General features: G+C 47.7%; 1 protein-coding gene across 1 annotated transcript in view; it reads left to right on the top strand.

The window, feature by feature from the left end:
• The first annotated feature begins 6,899 nt into the window (after window positions 1-6,899).
• LOC119398760 (zinc finger protein 436-like) overlaps window positions 6,900-20,673 on the top strand; it is a 48,948-nt gene continuing 35,174 nt past the window's right edge. Inside the window, exons 1-2 of the mRNA XM_037665578.1 lie at window positions 6,900-6,919; window positions 10,442-10,951. Of these exons, the coding sequence (XP_037521506.1) occupies window positions 6,900-6,919; window positions 10,442-10,951 (530 nt within the window). The remainder of the gene's footprint in view (window positions 6,920-10,441; window positions 10,952-20,673) is intronic.

The raw sequence follows: 20,673 nt of genomic DNA on the forward strand, positions 1-20,673 counted from the left end.
CGCGATGGAATTTTCTTTAAAATAGCACGCCCCAACACCGGCAGTGGGGCCAGCGGCAAGCCGTAGCGCTGGTCGCCGGAGTTTCGGCTGTTCGCCTTGGCTGGCGTGTACAATTTGTGCGAGTTCATGCCATTGTCATTGTTGCCATCGTTGTATTGAATAGCCGCTCTTGCAACCTTGTCTGGGACTGTCTTCGTAGCACGTAGAAGGAATGGCTTTGCGTTTGAAAACTCGCCCCTCGCTCAGCTGACGATGGACGAAAAGTGGCTTTCCCATCCGTTTTACCCTCTCGTGTCCCGTTGTCCGTGCTATTAGAATTGTTATGGCGAAAGCCTTAGATGCCTCATGGAACGCGAAAATTGATCATCGGCGTCGACGGGGTCAAGACGAGCGATGCAAGAAATCACGTGATGACGTAACCACGTCACATCGTTGCTTGTCAAAGGTGCCAATTAGGGAAGCAGCGCAAAAGGGAGGTGCAGAAAGCTTGCATTGCCTCGAATCATGGAGGAAGTGAAAAACCACGTTACGTGCAGAAGACCATCGGAGGGGGGCGTGGGAGCATCAGTACATAGACTGAGAAGAAAAAGAACACGGTTTTCGCCTTTGGATCGTCTTAGGCGATTGCGTAAGGAGCCCTGTTTCATTTTGCGATAGCTCCTAAAAACATGTAATCAAAAAGGAAGCAAGCATCGTGTCGTTTAGCGACCAGATAATGCGCACCCTGGCCAAGCCGCGCATGTACAGTAGCTTAGCCACGGCTGCGTACTTTCAAGGAGGAAGCCGCGTATATCGAAGGTAGACGTGTCGGTACACATGGAGTAGGAGCAGCGACGGCTCCGTGCTTCGTGGTGCGAAGCTTTGCGCGACGTAGTGCAATCTGCCGGCATTTTTTTCGTGTTTTCAGCTGTTACGATAGACAGCACGAAAACCGCGACGCTCGCTGGGGCGGCCGTATTCCTTTAGGCCCGCGTTTTGATGAGTTACGCGAAATTCCATTCAAAAGAGTTAGCTGCTAGCCTTCCTTCTGTAAGTTTAAAACCAGGCCTTTTCCCCCTATTACGATCTCCACAGGCGTGAAATGACCATGTTGATCCCCTATCCAGGTTCTTTGTTGGCAAATGACAGTACCGACAGCGACACCACGTTGCCATGGAAATGACTAACCGTTTCAAAACTAACACACCATTTATGATAAGGTGCCTTAGTCGAACATAAGCGTGCACCTATCGAAACATTGGTCAGCCCGTCCGAGGAACGTATTCCTGCTCTGACGACCTCTATAGCACATTGTGTTGCCATCCGTCGGTGCCCGCCTTTATTTTCGGCTGACTACAGCAAGAGAACCTATAACAATCACGACTGGAACCATCTTAGAAGTAGCCGTATACAACACCCATTAAAAGAGCATAGAGACCACCTCTTCTCAATTACATAGTGGTCACGATTCAAACCCACTTCCAATTATGCCCTTGTAACGAGTTTCCGCACAATATCTAGGAAATGTATATAGAAACGACTTCTGTTTGGTGACGTGTTGGTTAGTGTACGCGCCGCAAGTTGCAAAGTGTAAGTGAAATCTCGTATCGCTACCAGTCGAGTGCTCCTGTGCGCGCCTAAATATTTGTTTTTGCCTGCCGTACTCCCTTTTTGTTATATTCATGGTATGAAGCAGAAGGCTGGAGGAGCAGATCTGAGGCGATTTCCGTGCAGCACGTCATTGAATTTTCTGGCGTCAGGAGAATATTTGGACAGCCTAGTGAGGGAAGATTCTGCTGTGTTTGTGCTGACGTGGTTCGTATCTGATAATCACAGCCAAGATACAGAACGAATGAAAGATAGTCTTGCAATAATCACTTTCACTCCATGTTCTAGCTCACTGATGTCGAGCAATGATAGGTGATTTTTATACGATTCATTTCAGGCATCCAGCTATGGCCAAAGCCAAAAGACGGACCCGTCAACAAGCAGCCACCAAAGCCCAAGGATCTCAAAACACAATCTGCCGGAATACGAGCCCAGATTCCGCCGCATCTACAGCACACGAAGGATTAGTGTGCGTCACACGCTTCTCAAATTTTATACGAAGTTTCGTAGTGTTCCTTGTTCAATCCAGGTTGTTTCTCATTTATAAAAATTGCTGTTCTCTATCGCATAATTTTTTTGTCGAGCTTTCCTAGTTCTTGCTCTGCTGAACTTTATATTAGCCTGAAAAAAGGCAGTTTAATATAATGTAGAACATCCCATAACACTCACTGTGGAAGACGTGAGGTTATTATACGCTCTCTTTTTTGTTTTGTTTTTGCGAGAATAATAACTTAGTAAGCTGACCCGCACCGACAGTTGCAAATGTGTGATCGAACTGTACGCAATCCGAAAACCGTGTCTGAACCGAAGTTTTCGGCGGAACTGAAGGCGAGCCAATATTTTCGTGACGCGCCCGTACCCGAACTCATCCTGACTCGATTGTGACTGATAAAAAGTACAGTAGGCTACGTGGATGACAATGCGCTGTAGATATAAGCTCAAAGCTATGGGGATATATACGCCTAGACGTTTCCACTTCTGAACTAAGCCATACCGCTAGCTTTGTGCAACTCAAACATTGCTCGAAAGAGCTTAGCCTAATCCACGGGCTAACGATACGGCTGCTAGAATATTTCTCTGTTATCGAAGTCATCTCACCACACTGCACTAACAGCACTGCATGCCAAGGTTTGTTTTATTGGTCGCCTATCAGGCACACCAGAAAGACTCACTAAATAATAATAATTTTATTATTGGCACGAGCAAGGAGTGACCCTATTGTTTCTCTTAATATTACTTCCAGTCGAGCACTTCTGACTTTCCGAATGTGCAAAGCCAATGCAAATTGGACGTCTCTTCAGTGCCCTTCTCGGAATGCCTAGGAACTACTCCTCGACAGTTGCATGGTCGTCACTGTACGTGCTGAAACTTTGAAAAGCCCGAGTCGCATTCGGTCGAGCACCTCTGTGCCTGCCTAAAGAGTTGTGGTGACGTGCGGTACTTAAGCGAAAGCCTTAGATGCCTCATAAAATGTAAAAAGGGACCATCAGGTGCGGCGGCCTCAGCACGAGCGATGCAAAAACATGATCACCATGCGCTGACGTCACCTTCACGCCACAGGTCGCAACACTTTGTGACGTTATGATGGCATCAGGATGACGTAGCATACTTTGACACATTCGTCTGGCCAAAGGTGCGCTGATCCAGGCGACACCACTGATTTCCACTAGGAGGAGCTGGATGGCGCATCGAGCACGCGGGCGTGAAGCCACCGGAAGCCGCCGTTTTTTTCCCGGAAGAGAGCTTTTCCCTTCTTTTTTAAAGAAATACCTGCTTGTAGCGCAGTAAACTGTACACATCGACCGGAAAAGTGCTCAGGGAAGACATTTCAGGCGTACGTACCTCAAAGTTGCATTACTTTTTACGCATTTTGTGCGTTGCAGCACTCCGCCGTATTCAGACGGTGTCGGCACGGCGTCTGTCATCTTTCGTGTAGTGTTCGTCGGCGTCTAAAATGAGGCGTAATAGCAGAGTTTCAAAAAATAAAAAAAGAAAAACGATCATAACAGCTGCCACTCGAAAATATTTGGATTGCGCGACTGAGACGGACAGAAAACGCGAGCTTCCGGGACAAACAGGGGACCTTCCGGTGGCTTCACAAGCGCCCGCCTCGCAGAGCGGAGATGCGCCGTCCAGCCTTTTTAATGGAGGTCAGTGGGTGGCACTGGAAAGCCACATGAGGTCCAGAAAGTTTTCAGTGCTTCCATTCCTCCGTTTTTAAGAAGGATGGATGGATAGATGGCAAAACATCATTGATGTTCATTATGTCGCGCTAGTTTCTTAGCCCAAAGCGGCGCGCTACCACTAGAAACAGTGCAACATCACACAGTGTGCAGAAAGCTTTCAGAGAGGGGGGAGGATGGAATCAATACAGTCGACGGAGACGTAAACAAATGCAGGGGTTTACGTTCCCAAAACCACGATATGTTTATGAGAGACGCCGTAGTGGAGGGCTCCGCAAATATCTACCAGCTGGGGTGCTTTAGCGTGCACCTAAATCTAAGAACACGGGCCTCAAGCATTTTCCCCTCCATCGAAAGTACGGCCGCCACGGTCGGGATTCGATCCCGCGGCCTTCGCGTCAGCAGTCGAGCACCTTTACCACTAGACCACCGTGGCGGGTTGTTTAAGAAGAAAATAAAAGAACGCGGATTTCGCCTTCGCATCATTTTAGGCAAATGCATAAAGGACGAGGCGACTTCCTTTTGTAATGTTCCTGTTATGAACTAAACGGCGGAGCAACCAGCCCGAGACGGATTGCAGGGCGCACTTTAATGGGTATTGCTCATGTTTACGAAATAACAGGCTAATGACGGCACATTGTGTTCTATACGTGATAACGTGGTTCATTTTTACTCATGACCACCGAGACGCAAAACGAGCCAACGCACAATTTCGCAATAATTGCGTCTTTCTCTACTCTGTGCGCTATCTTGCTAATGTAGAGCTAATATTGGTGATGTCTGCACCATTTTATACAGGAATCGAGGTATGATGAGAGCAAAACGCCCGACCTGTCGGAAGGAATCCAGCTCTGTCCCTCGCTCTGAAGGAAGAGGCGGTGCGAGTAGAGGGCAAGGTCCCGACGCATTGACACCGGACAAACGGTTAGTAATCTGTGGGCGTCATGCGTTACTGAAATGTTGTACGAAATTTGGTGTGCGGCTGATTTAAATTGATATTGGCATCTGTCTACATATTGCTGTTCTATTCTGGGTATGTTTTCCATTGTTCTACGTTTTTGCACACCTATGCTTTGTATTAACAAGAAAAATGGAAAATGAATAATTTCACATTACGTAAAATTCAATGCCCGATTTAAAAATTATCACTTATTGATTTATTTCAACACTGTCAATGCCAAAGCACCATATATCCTGTGAGAATTCCTGCAAACATTTCATCACAGGATCTTGGTGTCTGTATTACATCTCTGAAGTGATAATATCCCGGTCCTGTCCTTGCGGCACCGGAATGAAACGTAGCGTCAGTTTTGACAGTCTGCTGCGACACTTCAGACGTGGACATTTTGTATGCCTCCCCAAGCTGACCTTATAAGGCTAACACGGGTTGTACCGTATAGCCTCGGGTAAGGGGCTCACCTTTTTCGTAATTTGGACGAAGTGCTCCCTTTACATGCTGCCGGGCAGCTTTGTCTTATCTAGACCAGAGAGAGAGAGAGAGAGAGAGAGACAGCTCTTTAATGAAAAACAGAGAATTCTGCCAGCGTACCTAAAGGCGCCTACATGCTATTCTGTATAGGGGAGGGGAGTGAGAGCAAAAAGGCCCTAGGAGGAGGAGGGTAGAAAAGGAGAAGGAGAAAAAAAGAAGATAATATGATCGTGGTATGTACATGTCACAACGTAATGATGCTGATGTAAGTTAAATGACAGTTTATCAATTCGGTGAATGTCCTCAAGGAATCGGAACAGAATTTTTAAAATTTTACGTTGCTGAGAAGGAGAAGACGTAGGTCCGAGTATATTCCCGAGATCTAGCGGTGCTTGGGAAGTCAAGCCTATTCTACTTTCGAGACAAGTTCTTTCATCTCTGAATGCCTGGTAATCTAATAAAATATGTTCTATTGCTTCTAGACCAAATTTCTAAAATGCGCCATTGTCTACGTGTGTCCGTAACTGCGCACCGCCATCACAAAAGCGAGCACAATTTTTTCTACACCACTGTGAATTCAAGCGTATTGCACAATCGGTCACTTGTCTTGGCTGTCGCTCTTACTACGACTTAAGCTCAGTTGCCCAGCACATTCCAGCATAGAGTCATCTCTTAATAATATCTGGGGATCTTACGTGCCAAAGGCGCCATTCGATTATGATGCATGCCGTAGTGTAGGGCTCCGGAAATTTCGACCATCCGGAATTCTTTACCGTGCACTGACATCGCACAGTACACGGGCCGCTAGTATTTTGCAGAACGGGCCGCTTGTATTTTCGTTTACACTTTACATAGTGTTTGATCTACCTTTTTAAACCTGTAAAAATCACTGGAATTTCGCAGGTTGCAGCATGTGGATACTTGGCAGGCATTTACAATACGTCCTTTTATCACACAGCATGCATCGGTTCGATATATTTTCGCTCGATTCTTGCTCTTTGTTGCATTATGTTGCCTCTTTTTCAGTTTCGGTATGCCACTTGAAGGTAGGCCTCCTATGCGAGTCTATGCGTTAATTTTGATGGTGATCATTCTTGCAGGAGAGCACATCGCGCAAGAGTTTGCTTTTGCTTACTCTAAAATACAGTGGCCTCATTCATCGCATTTAGAGAGCTAGTAAGGCAGGTGAAAATAGCTGTATGTCTCTGGTGCTCTCGTGGTTGTTTTTATAAGCGAGATGCAGAGTGCTCATCATTTCTAGGATAACTCTCCCAAATTAACAAAGCAAAGGGGTTATTAATTGCTGCCTTTAACTGTGGTGTAGTAATTATGACGTAACTTGAAAGGAATTAAAGTCGACGAAAAATCACTCTTTCTGTCAGTGGCATCCGAACTTCTAAACTTCGAGCTACGTGTCCGATACGCTACCAGTGCAGCTACAACGTAAGGAACTTCACCGATACTTTAATTCATGTTCAATTATACCATAATTACTACACCACAATTAAACACATCAATTAATGTCCCCCACGCTTTCTTCTGCCTAATTATTTGTTGGATTTATTTGGCTGTGTCTTGCAAAGGAGCGAGCCCCTCAAAAAAATTACCCTCCTTTCTTTCTAAGATGTGCTTATAATTCCCAGTGTATAAATAAGAACTAATGGCATTAGACTGCAGACCTTTCAGTAATTTCTGGGCCCATGGCCGACTGCAGCCTTAGGTAAGCCTTAAAAACATTGAAACGCTTTCTTGGAGACAGCGGCATTGGTGGCCATCATTGAGGCATTTATGCTCCTAATACTTTAAGGACACGTACTGTATGTATGTCCTCCTTATTTAATCTCTGTTTTAGTCGTGATGTGTTGATTGCTATGTGTGCCAGTTACGAAGATTGAGCTCCACGATGACCAGAGACGTTATTAGGAACTTTAGTAATTGTATTTCGGACATTTTCCTTTACGTTATCGTGCTGTTATTTTACATGTATGTATTTTTCACCCGCCGCTGTAGTCTAGTGGTTATGGTGGTCTACTGCTGACCCGGAGGTCGCAGGATCGAATCACGGCCTCGGCGGCCGCACTTTCCAGGACATGAAATACTCCCATGTGCTTAGATTTACGCCAATGTTGAGAGCACCAGGTGGTAAAAATTTTCGCAATACTGCACTGCGGCGTCTCGTAATCATATCGTAGGGTTGGGACGTAAAACCCCAACAGTTATCATATTATAAGCAGTTGTGTGTTTTATCTTCTCTATACCCTACTGTTTGTATTGTAGAGAAGCCTTAGAACATAGTAATGGGTTGCCCTCTCCAGCGCCTCCTAGTGGGTCGTCCTCTTTGGTTGTTGCGAAAGACGCCGCTCGCGCAGGGAGTTCATGCCTTGCCGGGACTGTCGCCATTGCACATTGTCGTTGAGTGCCGTCTATTAAACACCTTAAAAATTTGGTGGAGAGTGCTCTACTCCCATGCAATGCCCCTGGAGCTTCGATCCCGTACCCTGCCATCTACCATGTCTCAAGACGCCGCCCAGCAAACGCCTCCTCTCGCAACGAGCACATGTCCCGGTGTCCCCCGTATATGCGATCCACCTATCTTCACTTGCGCCGATAGCACCGACGTGGAGGACTGGCTCGTAATTTACGAGCGCGTCAGCATCCCCAACAAATGGGACGAACAAGGCTAGTTAAGCAACTTGGTATTCTACCTCGCCGGCGTAGCACACTTGCGGTACAACTACCACGCGTCTGATTTTGCGACTTGGTCCGATTTGACGACCGCCGTCATCAGCGTTTTTGGCTGCCCAGCAGTTCGTAAGCTGTAAGCCGAACAGCGCTTACGTGAACGATCTCAGGAGGCCGGTGAATCTTTCACAAGTTATATCGAAGACGTCCTCGACTTGTGTAAGAAGGCCAACGGAACCATGCCTGAGTCTGACAAGATCCGGAACGTAATGAAAGGCATTGACGACGATGCCTTCACCAAGCCGCTCGCCAAAAACCGTGGCACAGTGGCCGAGGTCATAACGCTGTGCCAGAGCTAGGAGGAGCTCCGCCGGCAGCGTTCGATGACCCGTCGCTCCCCATCACGCGACGCAGAGCTTGCTGGCTTGGCGGCAATGGACAGATTTAGTTGAGCGTCCGCAGCAACGTACGGACGCAGCCTGCCATAGGAAATGGCTGGCAGGCTACGTCCGTACGTTGCTGCGGACGCCCAACTAAATCTGTGTAATATCTGACCAGGCCGTGTTGCTGGCAGAAGTCGTCATTCGTGCGCGAGGACATTGCACGCCAGTTCTCCCTCCTCGCCTTTGCCCACCCGCCGCACGTTTAACAGTCGTCGACCACCCTTCCTCGTCCTCTCCGCCGAGCGATTGAGCAGGAAATTGCGGAGGTCATGCCTGAGTACCACCCGCAACCTCCGGCTCATGCGCCCCGGAGTTACGCCAGGACGCCCCAAGTAACTCCTGCTGCTGCCCCAATGAGTTACGCCGAAGCCGCCGCTAGACCCCCGTTCTTTGAAGCGGGTGTGCCGGCTACATATGCTGACACCCTCTCGCGCTCCCCCTTGCTGACGACAATGCCCCCGGCTCAGTATCTTTCATTGCTGCTTCCTCCATTGACGTTCACACCATCGCTACCGAAGAGCGCATGGATAAATGGATCGCCTCGCTGATCGACCTGCTCACTGATCCGTCGGCGAAACCGTCCACTCGCGCGTTGCGTCGTCAAGCCCACCATTTTGCTATTCGTGACGACCTACTGCACCAACGCAATTACAACGCCGACGGCCACCAGTGGCTACTAGTGATACCCCGCAGTCTGCGTTCTGAAATATGTGAGACCTTCTACTCTCATCCGCAATGCGCGCACTCTGGGGTATCCAAAACTTACCACCGCATTCGACAACGATACTTCTGGCGAGGGATGTACCGCCGCGTGCAGAAGTTTGTTCGCTCCTGCCTCGATTGCCAACGCCAAAAACTTTCAACGCACGTGTCGCCAGCCGGTCTACAACCATTACCTTGCCCTAACCGTCCGTTTGGGCGCGTGGGCGCGTGGGCATCTTTTTGTATGGACCACTTCATCTGACGTCGGCTGGTAACCGTTGGGCCATCGTCGCCGTTGACCATCTAACGCGATACGCCGAAACCGCCGTCCTCCCAGCGGCTACAGCGCGCGATGTTGCCTCCTTCCTGCTACACCGATTCATGCTGCGTCACGGTCCACCCCAGGAGCTTCTCAGCGATCGAGGCCGTGTCTTCCTGTTCGAAGTCGCCGAAGCCATTCTCAAAGAGTGTAATGCTGTTCACCGCAAAACTACTGCTTACCACCCGCAGCCGCATGGCCTAACCGAACGCTTTAACCGCACTATCGGCGACAACTCTCAATGTACGTCGCCGCCGATCACACAAATTGGGTTGTCATTCTGCCCTTCGCCACCTACGCCCTTAACACCGCCCCTCAGAGCACCACTGGTTTTTCACCCTTCTTCTTACTCTACGGAAGGCACCCGTCGCATAACATCGACGCGATACTTCCATACAAGCCGGATCCATCGGAGTGTGCGCCTATTTCTGACACAGCCAGGCTTGCTGAAGAGTGGCGCGAGCTTGCCAAGACCTTTACGACGCATGAACAAGAGCGGCAGAAGAGCATTCGTGATGGCACCACAACTTCTGCGCCCATGTTCCTTCCTGGAGCGCTCGTATGGCTCTCCGTCCCTACCACTGCAAGTGGCTCTCGTCAAAACTTCTGCCAAATACGAAGGCCCCTACCGTGTCGTCGAGCGCACATCCGCGGTCAGCTACGTGATCGAACCCATCGAACCATCTTCAGACATGCGCCATCGAGGGCACGACATTGACAACGTGGAGCGCCTCAAGGCCTATAATGACGCGCTCATAGTGACTAGCTGTTAGGTCGTCGGGCGGCTCCCTCTTCGTACCCGGGGTAATTGTAGAGAAGCCTTGATCAAAGTAATGGGTTGCCCTCTCCAGCGCCTCGTAGTGGGTCGTCCTCTTTGGTTGTGAGAGGACTCCTCTCGCGCAGGGAGTTCCTCCCTTGCCGTGACTGTCGCCATTACACATTGCCGTTGAGTGCCGTCTATTAAACACCTCCTTAACGGTGTGTTTACTTGTTATCTTGTACGCTCGATCAGTTTGAGAGCTAAGTAGCCGGTGTCTTATTTGTGTGCCAAAGCGCTGTAACATCATGTGAATGAAAAAAAATCGTTTAATCGCAGGTCCCGTGACGAGGTCAGTGTTTCCCAACCAGAAACAGATGGGAAGCGTGCGGCCAGGAGGTCGTTGCAGTGCGGCGTTTGTAACAAGGCCTTCAAGCGCAGGTCGCATCTGCGAACACACATGTTCGCTCACGCACGCGAAAAACGGTACGCCTGCAACGTGTGCGGTAGGAAATACGCGCAAAAGAGGAATCTGGTGATCCACAATCGCACGCACACGGGAGAGAGGCCCTTCGAATGCTCGTCGTGCCCGGCCACATTCACCAGCAGTGAGAGTCGGAAGAGGCACATGTTGACCCACACCGGCGAAAGACCGCACGAATGCAACGTCTGCGGAAGGAGATTCGCCAGGAAATCACACCTCGCTTCCCACGGACTGACTCATTCGGGGAAGAAGACGGTCGCCTGCCACGTGTGCGGACAAAATTTTTCCCGGAGAGACTACCTTCAGCGCCACGCCCGTACGCACACTGACGAGAAGCCCTACGTCTGCCACCTGTGTCCCGCTACGTTTGCTCGCTTGAATACGCTGAAAACACACGTTATAAACCACACCGGCGAGCGACCGTACACGTGCGACCTGTGTGGGAAGAGTTTCAGATCGAGCTGCAACCTTTCGCAGCATAAGCTCACTCACTCAGGTGTAAGGAAGTTCAGGTGTCACTTCTGTGGCCGCGCGTTTAATTTGAAACAAGGACTAACCAGGCACACCCGCAGGCATACGGGCGAGAAGCCGTGCCTGTGCCACCTGTGTCCCGCTGCATTCGCGGACAGGAGTACCCTGAAGGAACACGTCCTGACTCACACCGGTGAGCGACCACACAGGTGCGATGTGTGTGGGAAGACATTTACTGCGAGGGGAAACCTTTCGCGTCATAAGCTTAGTCACTCGGGGCTAAAGAAGTTTAAATGTCAGTCCTGTAGCCGCAATTTCAGTTCTAAGCAAGCACTAGCAACGCACACCCGTACGCATACGGGCGAGAAGCCGTGTCTCTGCCATCTCTGTCCTGCTGCATTCGCGGACAGAAGTACGCTGAATAAGCATCTTGTAACCCACACTGGCGAGCGACCTCATGTGTGTGACATATGCGGGAAGAGATTTGCCCTACGAGGGACTCTTTCGTGTCATAAGCGTATTCACTCAGCTAGTAGCTAAGATTGAGTGTCAGTTCTGTAGCAGTACAATTGATGACAAAGTATGCTTCAATTCCGCAATCACTGCAGCTTCAACTAGAGAATGTTTTGAGACCGTTGCAGTACTATTCGGAAGCGCGTGGTTTTTGTGTACGTGTTCGTTGCCCTTTTGTGCGCTGCCTATTCGAAAATCATGGCTCACCAACTAGCCCATCAATACATTTTAAGTGCATATATCATCCACCCTGAATATGTAGGCAGCCATAAATACTCTTTAGCTAGCAGATTAGCCCCAGCCAGCAGGCAGATGCTTCGTGCATGTATGAATTGGATTCAGGAGTTGCCACTGTATCAAATCTCATATCACAGCACACGTGCGCAATAAGTATGCAAGTCATTCGGCATGACTATATATTTTCGTTTTAGTGTCTACGCGCAATTTTTTCTTGTCGAGACGTTCCTAGCGAATGTCAGATGTCATTGCAAGATGCACAGAAAGTATCTGAGGAACAATAATAATCAACGTTGCTGAATTCGGTAGTTTGTAACATATCGGACCTGTATTCTGAGACAATAAAATATGCCTTTTATTTCGAGTCTACTCTTTCATATGTGGTGTCCACATTTTTAGATGTGAAGCATCTTATAGCGGAGTTCAATCCGGTGGTAGTGTGACTACCAAGGGACACTACCACCGGATTACCAAAGGGACACTAAAAAGAAACAATGAATCGGTTTACATCGATAAATTGTGCTCTGAGAACTCTAATGTCGTTAATTTCGCCATCACAGGTTTAATAATAGAGGTGAAAATCAAGTTCAAAGTTTCATTTTTAAATTTGGCGCCGAAATCTCCCTACGTGACGTCACGAATTTCAAAGTGTATTTATCGTATTTCGGCGCCATTGGCTCAACAAAATTACCCCAGACTTGGTATATTAAGTCTATCGCCCCATCAGATGACACTACTTGATTTTTACCGATTAAGCTCTACGTTTGCCCTAGTGCGCACCGTAAAAACGTGACATCACGGCGAATGGTGCGGAAACTTCAAGGTGGCGTCGCCACACACATTTTGTTTTATTGCGTTTCTTCGCTTACTAAGCGTCTTCTCGCAGCAAGCGTGGTGTTCTTGGTCTCGTGAAAGAGTACTTTACTAATATGAGAAAAATCGTTTTGCTCTTTAGTGTCCCTTTAAGGTGTTCTGCTTTTTTTTGCAAAGACACAATATTAATGAAAACTAATAGAAAATCATGCCAAGGAAAGAACTATAGGAGGTGCTATTGGTAGTATGTAATTAGGGTACAAAAGTGAAGAAACTGTACGAAAAGATAACTTGCCGCCGGCACAGACCGAGCATGCGATCTTCGAATAGCGCGTCCGATGCTCTACCACTGAGCTACGGCGGCGGTCATTCTCCCGTCCATTTTGTGTGGTATATATGTGTATTTAAACCTAGGAGTGTTAGCGCCGATCGCAGCCATCGGTGCTCCGATCTGCGCTGTCTCCAACCTCACATATTTCAGCTCACTGCAGGTCATACGAGTGAAACATTTTTTTTTAACATGAAAGTGTTTTATGCCGGGGTCCACCACGGCTCTACTGACGCATTTCCGTCACGGATATGACATTGTCAAATATAAATACTACCATATGGCAAAGAAAAAAACGAGAAGAAAAAGTTCCGTCACCGGTAGTCGAACTTACGACCTCTCGGCCGCCACCGCGGAGCGCGAAACGACTCCGCCACAGACGGCATGTTCTCTGCTATGCTAACGGCAAGCTATTTATGTAGACCATTTGCCGGTGGCGGTACTCAGAGATCGGCTGTACAGTGTGTTTTCGTTATAACTAGCGAGATGGCGCGAAGGGCTCGTAGAGCGCGCTTTAAAAGTCGTCCCCCACGCGGATTAGCGCGCGCCTCGACATGGCGTGGTCGCTCGTGTGGGCGCTTATCTCGTGATCTCGGTGGTCTGTACGTCTTGAGCTCTGCCTGCAAGTTTCCAATGAGAGCGCGAAGGTCACCTCGCTCACTGCGGCGGCCGCTTTTGTGAAGGGAGCGCGCTGCTCAAACAGAAATAAGTTACAACTGTGACAGTTCGCGCTCATCATGTGTATGTTAGTTCCGCGCGTCCTTTCTACTTGAGCAGCGCATTGCAAGTTTCGAGCGGCTTGCCGTTCTTCGCGTAACATTAAAATTTGATGCTGTAGCATTCATTCCTTCGCGCTTGGGGCGAAAGAATGCACAACAAACGCTCAACTACGTCTGTGAAGACACGTTTCACTTTCGTGTTATACCGATTCCTATGACAGAGGGATCAGCCTTGCTTTTTCAGTGAAACTGTCAATATCTTGAAGCTCAAACATTAAAGGGCTCGGGAACTTTCGGAGCCCTTCTACATCCCTGTGATCTCCTACAGTACATTGGAAATACTTTTTCTACAATTTTTTGAGTGTGGAGAGACAGCCGATATATTTCACATGGTGTCGGCCTGCCGGATGAACAAAAGACATCCCCTCCTCATATCCCCTACCCTACGTACTGTACTGGGGTGCGACCCTACTTTGCTAGCCTGACCTCGGGGCCCAAGTAGCCCTCATTGCGAGGTAAAGCAGCAGTATCGTCCTATGACGTCCGGGACTGAAGATGTCGCCCAGTCTGCCGGGACCCTTCGTGGGCTTATACGCTCTCTTTTCTGTAATAAAGATTTCACCAGCACCTCGCAAACGCGAGGTGAGACGAACGCACAATATCGCAAGAACCACAAACAGCGCTTGCAAACGAACGCGGGCCTACGGCCTGTTGTAGGCGGGAAGTGAATGATTGCGACGTACGGCTGCCAGACGAACCAGGGGTGTTGGCGGGTGGTGTTCAACCCCGCCCCCCTCCCCTACCAAAACTTTTCAATGTTGCATGTCCACTTTTGCATACAGGCACACCTACACACACACGCGAAGATACATACGTCATGGTTGAACACCCCCCACCGCTAATGGGGGGTGTTCTGCGCTAATGACGTTGTCGTCTAGGTGTTGATGTAGTTCTAAATACTGCGCTTAATGCAGCTCCACTATTGCGAAACGGGGGAAGTGCGTAGAACGGGCAACCCAGCAATTCCTTCGGCCATCGCGCGCTTGTCGAGGCGGTGCCTCCCAGTCTCGCGCGGCGCGGTTGTCAGGCGGATGTTTCAGAAGCCTTTTTAGCGAGTTCAGGTAAATAATTGCGAATAATAAGTGGATATTCCTGTTTTTTTATAATATTCTAGATTTTTTAGTTTATTTCGCACTCGCGTTTAGCATTGTTAGGCTTTGTATCGGGCCTGTATCGACCACTGCGTGACCATGCTACATGCGACGGTGGACGGAAGACAACCGGAACCTCTAAAGTGCCACGCACCTAGAAAATGTTTGGTTACGCTACTGAACGAGGCGTATAGGTCACTTCTGTCGATATGTGTACACTAGGGACCAAATAAGAGTAGCTTGACCAAGCCAACCGAGGGTAAGCAAGACAACGCCAAAAACGAAAATAACGATAATAATACGGAACACAACCAAAGGCGCACAGAACACGCGTTGTTCTCCGTCTTCTAGCGCCGTTTTTTCTATCTCTATTGGGAGACTACTTGGCTAAGCATTCGTTCTAACAATTCCACGAGGCTCAGGAGTAATAAGATAAAGCAACTCAATATATACTCGGTAACACGTATTTTCGCGCGCAACTGTTCTTTTCGTCTTTAAGCGCGTACAGGGCGACTGACCCAAGAATCCGTAGCATATATGGCAAACACAGAAAGTTTTTCCAAGAACAGCGAATAACGAAACGTTAAATGAGCTCAAGCGGGCGTCGAAAGCAAGAGAAAGAGTTAAAGGGACACTAAACGCAAATACCAATTTATGTCATAGTGAAAGCTCAATGTATGACAACGTCTAAAACGGCAATATTATCAACAGCACTGCCCTACTTACCGAGAAATTAAACTAAATGTATCACACGATGAGCGCCACGAGCGGCAAATTTTCAAAATGATCCTGATGACGTATGAGAGTCGGCGTACAAATAATCACAAGTAATCAAACTAGCAGTAATAAAAAAAGTACCTTTCGTGCATCAAGAGACGTAATAAAATGCTGTTTGTTCGTTTCTGTTTGATTCATGGAGAAAAGAACCTCTTTGGCGTTGCCATGGGGAACGGCGCGCGTGCTTCAACGGTTCCGTTTTCGCCGAGCTGCCCTTCGCCCGGCGCCCTGCTTCGCTCACGCGGTCGCGTCTCAGTGGTAGTTTCGGTATCGCGTACTGCCGCGTGTGTTTTGCACGCTCGTGAAAGACGCTCTGACAGAAAGTTCGACAAAATACCCCATGCATGTGATGTTGCCGGTTGCCCGAATGGTGCACGCCGCCAGTACACGCCGCCGCGCAGTAAAGGCGGGCAACGTTGGGCACGGCAACAGTGACATGCGAAATACTGCTTTCAGGCGGGTGCTTTGAAGTGCGCTAACGCGATGCGGACCACCAAAACGTGATTTTATTTCAAAATAAGCACTTCCGTGGCACAAAAGTAGCACTACGAGGTTTCTGGACGGCTATTCCAACAATCAACGCTGACTTATTATTTGCCTTTAGTGTCCCTTTAAGTTGCGCGCGTTTTCGCTCGCTGTGGGTGCTTTTTCGTACACCACTTCGAGCTCTTGGACTCAGTTCTGGCCTTTCATGGAATAAGTTATAGTGCTCCATGAAATATGGCAAAGCATAGGACGAAAGAGAAGCATCAACGCAAGTTATGTAATCAATATATCAAGCGTGGACCTCCTGTGGCGCCCATAGATGAGAGTTAGCTGGAGACACAAAACGAGCTAGAAAAAGAATTCACAGCATATCCACGGGTGAATGATGAAGAGCTTGGGCGAAGCTCCTCAAGCAATCATGATTACACCGTGAAATGTTATGTGGTTTCGCCCAGCAGTAATCGAAGCGATACGCCGCTTTGATTATTTTCCCTTTTTTTCTTCTTTTTATTTTGTATTTACTTTGCTTTTTAATATTATTATTTTAACTTTTTTTAATTTTTATTTTTTATTTCTTTATTTTATTTTATTTTTCTATATATATGGGGCAGCGCCAGCTATTGAATGATACGGGAGAAGCGACGGCGGGGGGACGCCGGACAGCGCGACAAGTGACCAGGTGATGCTATTGGCCGCGAGATCGACTTGTAGGTGGCAGCACTGTCGCCGCGTTAGTGTGGATAGGCGGTCGGGGGCGCGTATACAAATGCACACAGCGGTGCTTCGTTGTGAGCGGTTTGAGCCGATTATCGGCGAATAAAATGCGTTGACTGCAGCTTACTGGTAATATATGCGCTCTTCATTGTTGAATCGATGCACGAAGATGATCCAACGTTATTATTACTAGTGAGAGAAGCGGAATCTGCCGATGAAAGGGATGCTCGCCCTGGATGACAGTCTGCGCTTACGCACTTCAGGACGTTTTTTACTGTTTTCTCTGCGTGTTGGACTTGTGTTCTGTGTACTACGCACTGCTGTAACACGACTGAACTACTTAAGTGTTTACTTCTTGTTCATTTGTATGCCAGACCATAATCCTGTGCACTGAGTTCAGCAGCACTGTTCGCGCGAATACGCATACGCATTTTTTTATTGCTCAGTTCTCCATGAAATGTAGGACAGTTAATAAGTTTATAAACAGCACATTGGTTATCAAATCCCGGCATTGCTAAATCGTCCAGAATTTACTGATTTCAATACACTTCCTAAGAGTTCGTTTAAATCATTGCTAATTGAAAACAAAATTGAATATAGATAACTTCCTTCTAATTCCACTAATTATCTCAAAGTATGTTTTACTGGAATGCTACTGATGTTAGTGATGTATAACTGAATCGGGCAATGTGTTCAACTTCTACAAATGTGTTATTGCTTCGTGTCATTTGCTGTTATATTTTGTTATATTGTAATATGGTAATGTACCAGATGTCTTTATTGTACAAATAATCTGTTCGCTGCAGCCAAATTCGTGAACGGAGCAGGAGCCTCTGTCAGGCCTTGGCGCCTTTTGCTCTTGCCACCTTTCCGTAACGTTACAGAAGAAATAAAGCCTTATTATTATTATTATATTCAGGAGAGCTACGTGACCGACAGCACTTTAGCGCCAAGGAGACGTTCAACGCGCACGTACTTGTTCTTGCTCCAGTAACAGAATAAAAAGGTATAATTTTAGCACGGAGCTTTCATCGATTGATTACGTGCACGACAGTGATGCAACAAAGGCCCGGTTATTTTATGGAGTAAATTTTTCTTTTTTTTTAGACTAATAATGTCAACTGTCTTCCATGAATTATAACTACACACAAACGCTTAAGATAATGTAAAAAATGATGAGGTTTTGCGTGAAATTATGCGACATAAATGTAAGGCACGCCGTCGGGATTCATTTTAAACGTCTGGGTTCGTCAAATCGTACCCAAATCTAAGCACACGGGTGGTCCTGCATAAACTTCGCCCCAAGTTAAAATTGCGCACGGCTACTCTGTTTTATCACTGCCGTGTCATTCCATTCGTCTGTTTTTTCTTTCTTTTTAGGGGAGAGTTTGAGTACTGAAGTGTCAGACTTCACTTTATAGAAATATTTCTCTGTAGTGGGACCACGACCGTACGCTAAAAGGACATCTTAAGCACAACAAATGCTCAACGCGTAACCGATGAACTACAGTGCCGCAGCTATACACCTAACAACAACGCGAAAGTGCATGGCCTAGAGCCTCGTTTTTGTTTACCACCGAGTCGGTAAAACGTTGCATTCACACATTATTTATTGCTCCTCATGTTTGGGACTATGCCAAGCGCACTTTACGATGTGCTTGAACCAGAAAGCGGCACCAACACTGAAATGATTCTGGCAAACGAAGGGTACGACACCAATACACAGCCCTCTCGAAAGTCGCATTCACTGATCTTATTACAATGCGTATGCAGCCGAGCAAGCCCATTTGCTTCTGTACACCATGTTAGGTATAGGTACAAGCAGTTAAGCTGGCGCTAACATAAAAGAACAAACCGGCCATTGCAAACGTGCATGACGTACGCGCACATGCAAACACGACGTGGCTAGCAGACGACACAGGGAGCAATCCACACTAGGCGCGCTTCAGCCAGTAGCCGCCAGGCGGCGACTCCGCTCGATCTCGCGGCCAATAAGGATCTTCGCTCTTAAAAATATATGTGGTTCAGCTCGCTCAAAAGGAGAATGCGCCGCTTCAGAAGAGGTCTCCAGCTATGAACCTAGAGAATTTCAGAGATAATGAATGTTTCTTTATTATATGGACATTCAATTCAAATCTTTAAAGCCATTTTTCTCAAAACATCATTTTTTGCATCCTACACTTAGGAAAACGGTGATAACTTTCCTTCTGAAAAAGATCTTCACATACAATTTTGCGTACTATTTCTTTATAGGTTGAGCTGTGCATTCAAGCATAACTATTGAAAGCGAGCGGTAACTTTTTGTACTGTGGCCAATTATGTGCAAAACAAAGCTGACAAATATAAACTTTTTCAGTCTTTTTACGATAACGCGCCTTAGCTTAGAGATGGGTTGATCGTGTTCGCACTACATACCTGCCAAGTGTCCTTACTACGTACCTTCCAAGTTGCGTTTTAATCGCACCAGCCATTTTGAGCTATGGCTGTTGGCGCAACATGCATATTTTGGCACACTTTGATTTTTATGACTTTAGTTTTTCACATTTTTAGCAGTTTCATCATTATAAAGTTTAAATTTACATCAGTCCTACAACCCAAAATGATAATTATAAGTTTTGGACTGCAACTGTAAAATTTTTTCTCGAAGGTGGCGACCTACCTTAAAAACGTTCGACAGAATTTACACAGCGTCAACCTATGCGCACGAGGAGAGAAAAGATGGCGTCAGAAACGTGGGGTCATACTCACTCGCTCTTTCCTATTCGGAATGAACGAAATAAAGCTGCGTAGATTTTTCCAGGAAGCCTCGCAGCAGTAGCACGTCGTAATATCGATGCTTAGCAAACTTTTTTTCGTTCGCCGGGAGGTTTTCACCGGCTTCCTCCGTTGCTGGCAAGCTCGCACTGAATTCTTCGGCGTGTATGCATTTTTGCGGCAGCTGGACCGACGAGCACAGAAGTCGAGGTAATCCCAACGTGTAGAAGTTAAGGCCCAACCGCATACACGCGATTTTCGAGCGACGGCGACGAGCGACATCGACGAGCGACATGATAATCTGTCGCGGAGGGCCATCCATCGCCGTCGCTTGTCGCGTCGCAGGTTTCTGGAAAACCAGAAAAAATCGCTTGTCGCCAGGAAGTGAGCATGACGATTTCCGGCAACGTGGCAGCATCCCCGACCATGGCTTCGGTTGCAATTTGCTCTTGATGCCTCTAACCGGCGCGTACTTCAAGGAATGGAAATTATAGGCTACCTTCTTTACAGCCCCATCTCATGCGGAGAGCGAGGCAGCGGCCGCATTTTGTCGTTAATTTTGATCGACAGTTCGTTTTGATGTTTAGGTGGTAGCTTGCTGCATTGTTCGTAGCTTGCTGCAATGTGAACATCGTCGTCATTGAGGTGGCCCTTCTCCTTGCGAGGCAGCGATGTGAGGCGTTGCTGCTGTTCTAAACGTTGCACGACAGCAAGAGGAAACGTTGTAGGGATTCGCCGCGTGGACTAACCCTAACACACCGCAGTCTACGAAGTGCGACTTATTAGCCTAGGTAGCGTACGCTTCCTGGCGCCCCCTCGAGATCACAACAGAGACTACAGTCGCGATTAAACATAAGATTGCGAAAATAGAGAGTCACGAAACGCTTGTATGGCTTCCTTATCTCACACAAGACAATAATGCATTCGCCATGTTGTCAATCATCTACTCTGTAATTGTTTATCGCAATTCAGCTGCGTGCACGCAATAGTTTTCAATCGAGCAATCGTGACACTTTGTCGCGAACATGTGGGTGCTACCGTCGCGACGCGACAGCGCCATGGAGCCCATCTGTCGCTGTCGCTCATCGCCGTCGCTCGTAAGTCGCGTGCATGCGGTTGGCCCT

This window comes from Rhipicephalus sanguineus, chromosome 7 (assembly GCF_013339695.2).
Source record: "Rhipicephalus sanguineus isolate Rsan-2018 chromosome 7, BIME_Rsan_1.4, whole genome shotgun sequence".
In the NCBI taxonomy this organism is placed as follows: domain Eukaryota; kingdom Metazoa; phylum Arthropoda; class Arachnida; order Ixodida; family Ixodidae; genus Rhipicephalus; species Rhipicephalus sanguineus.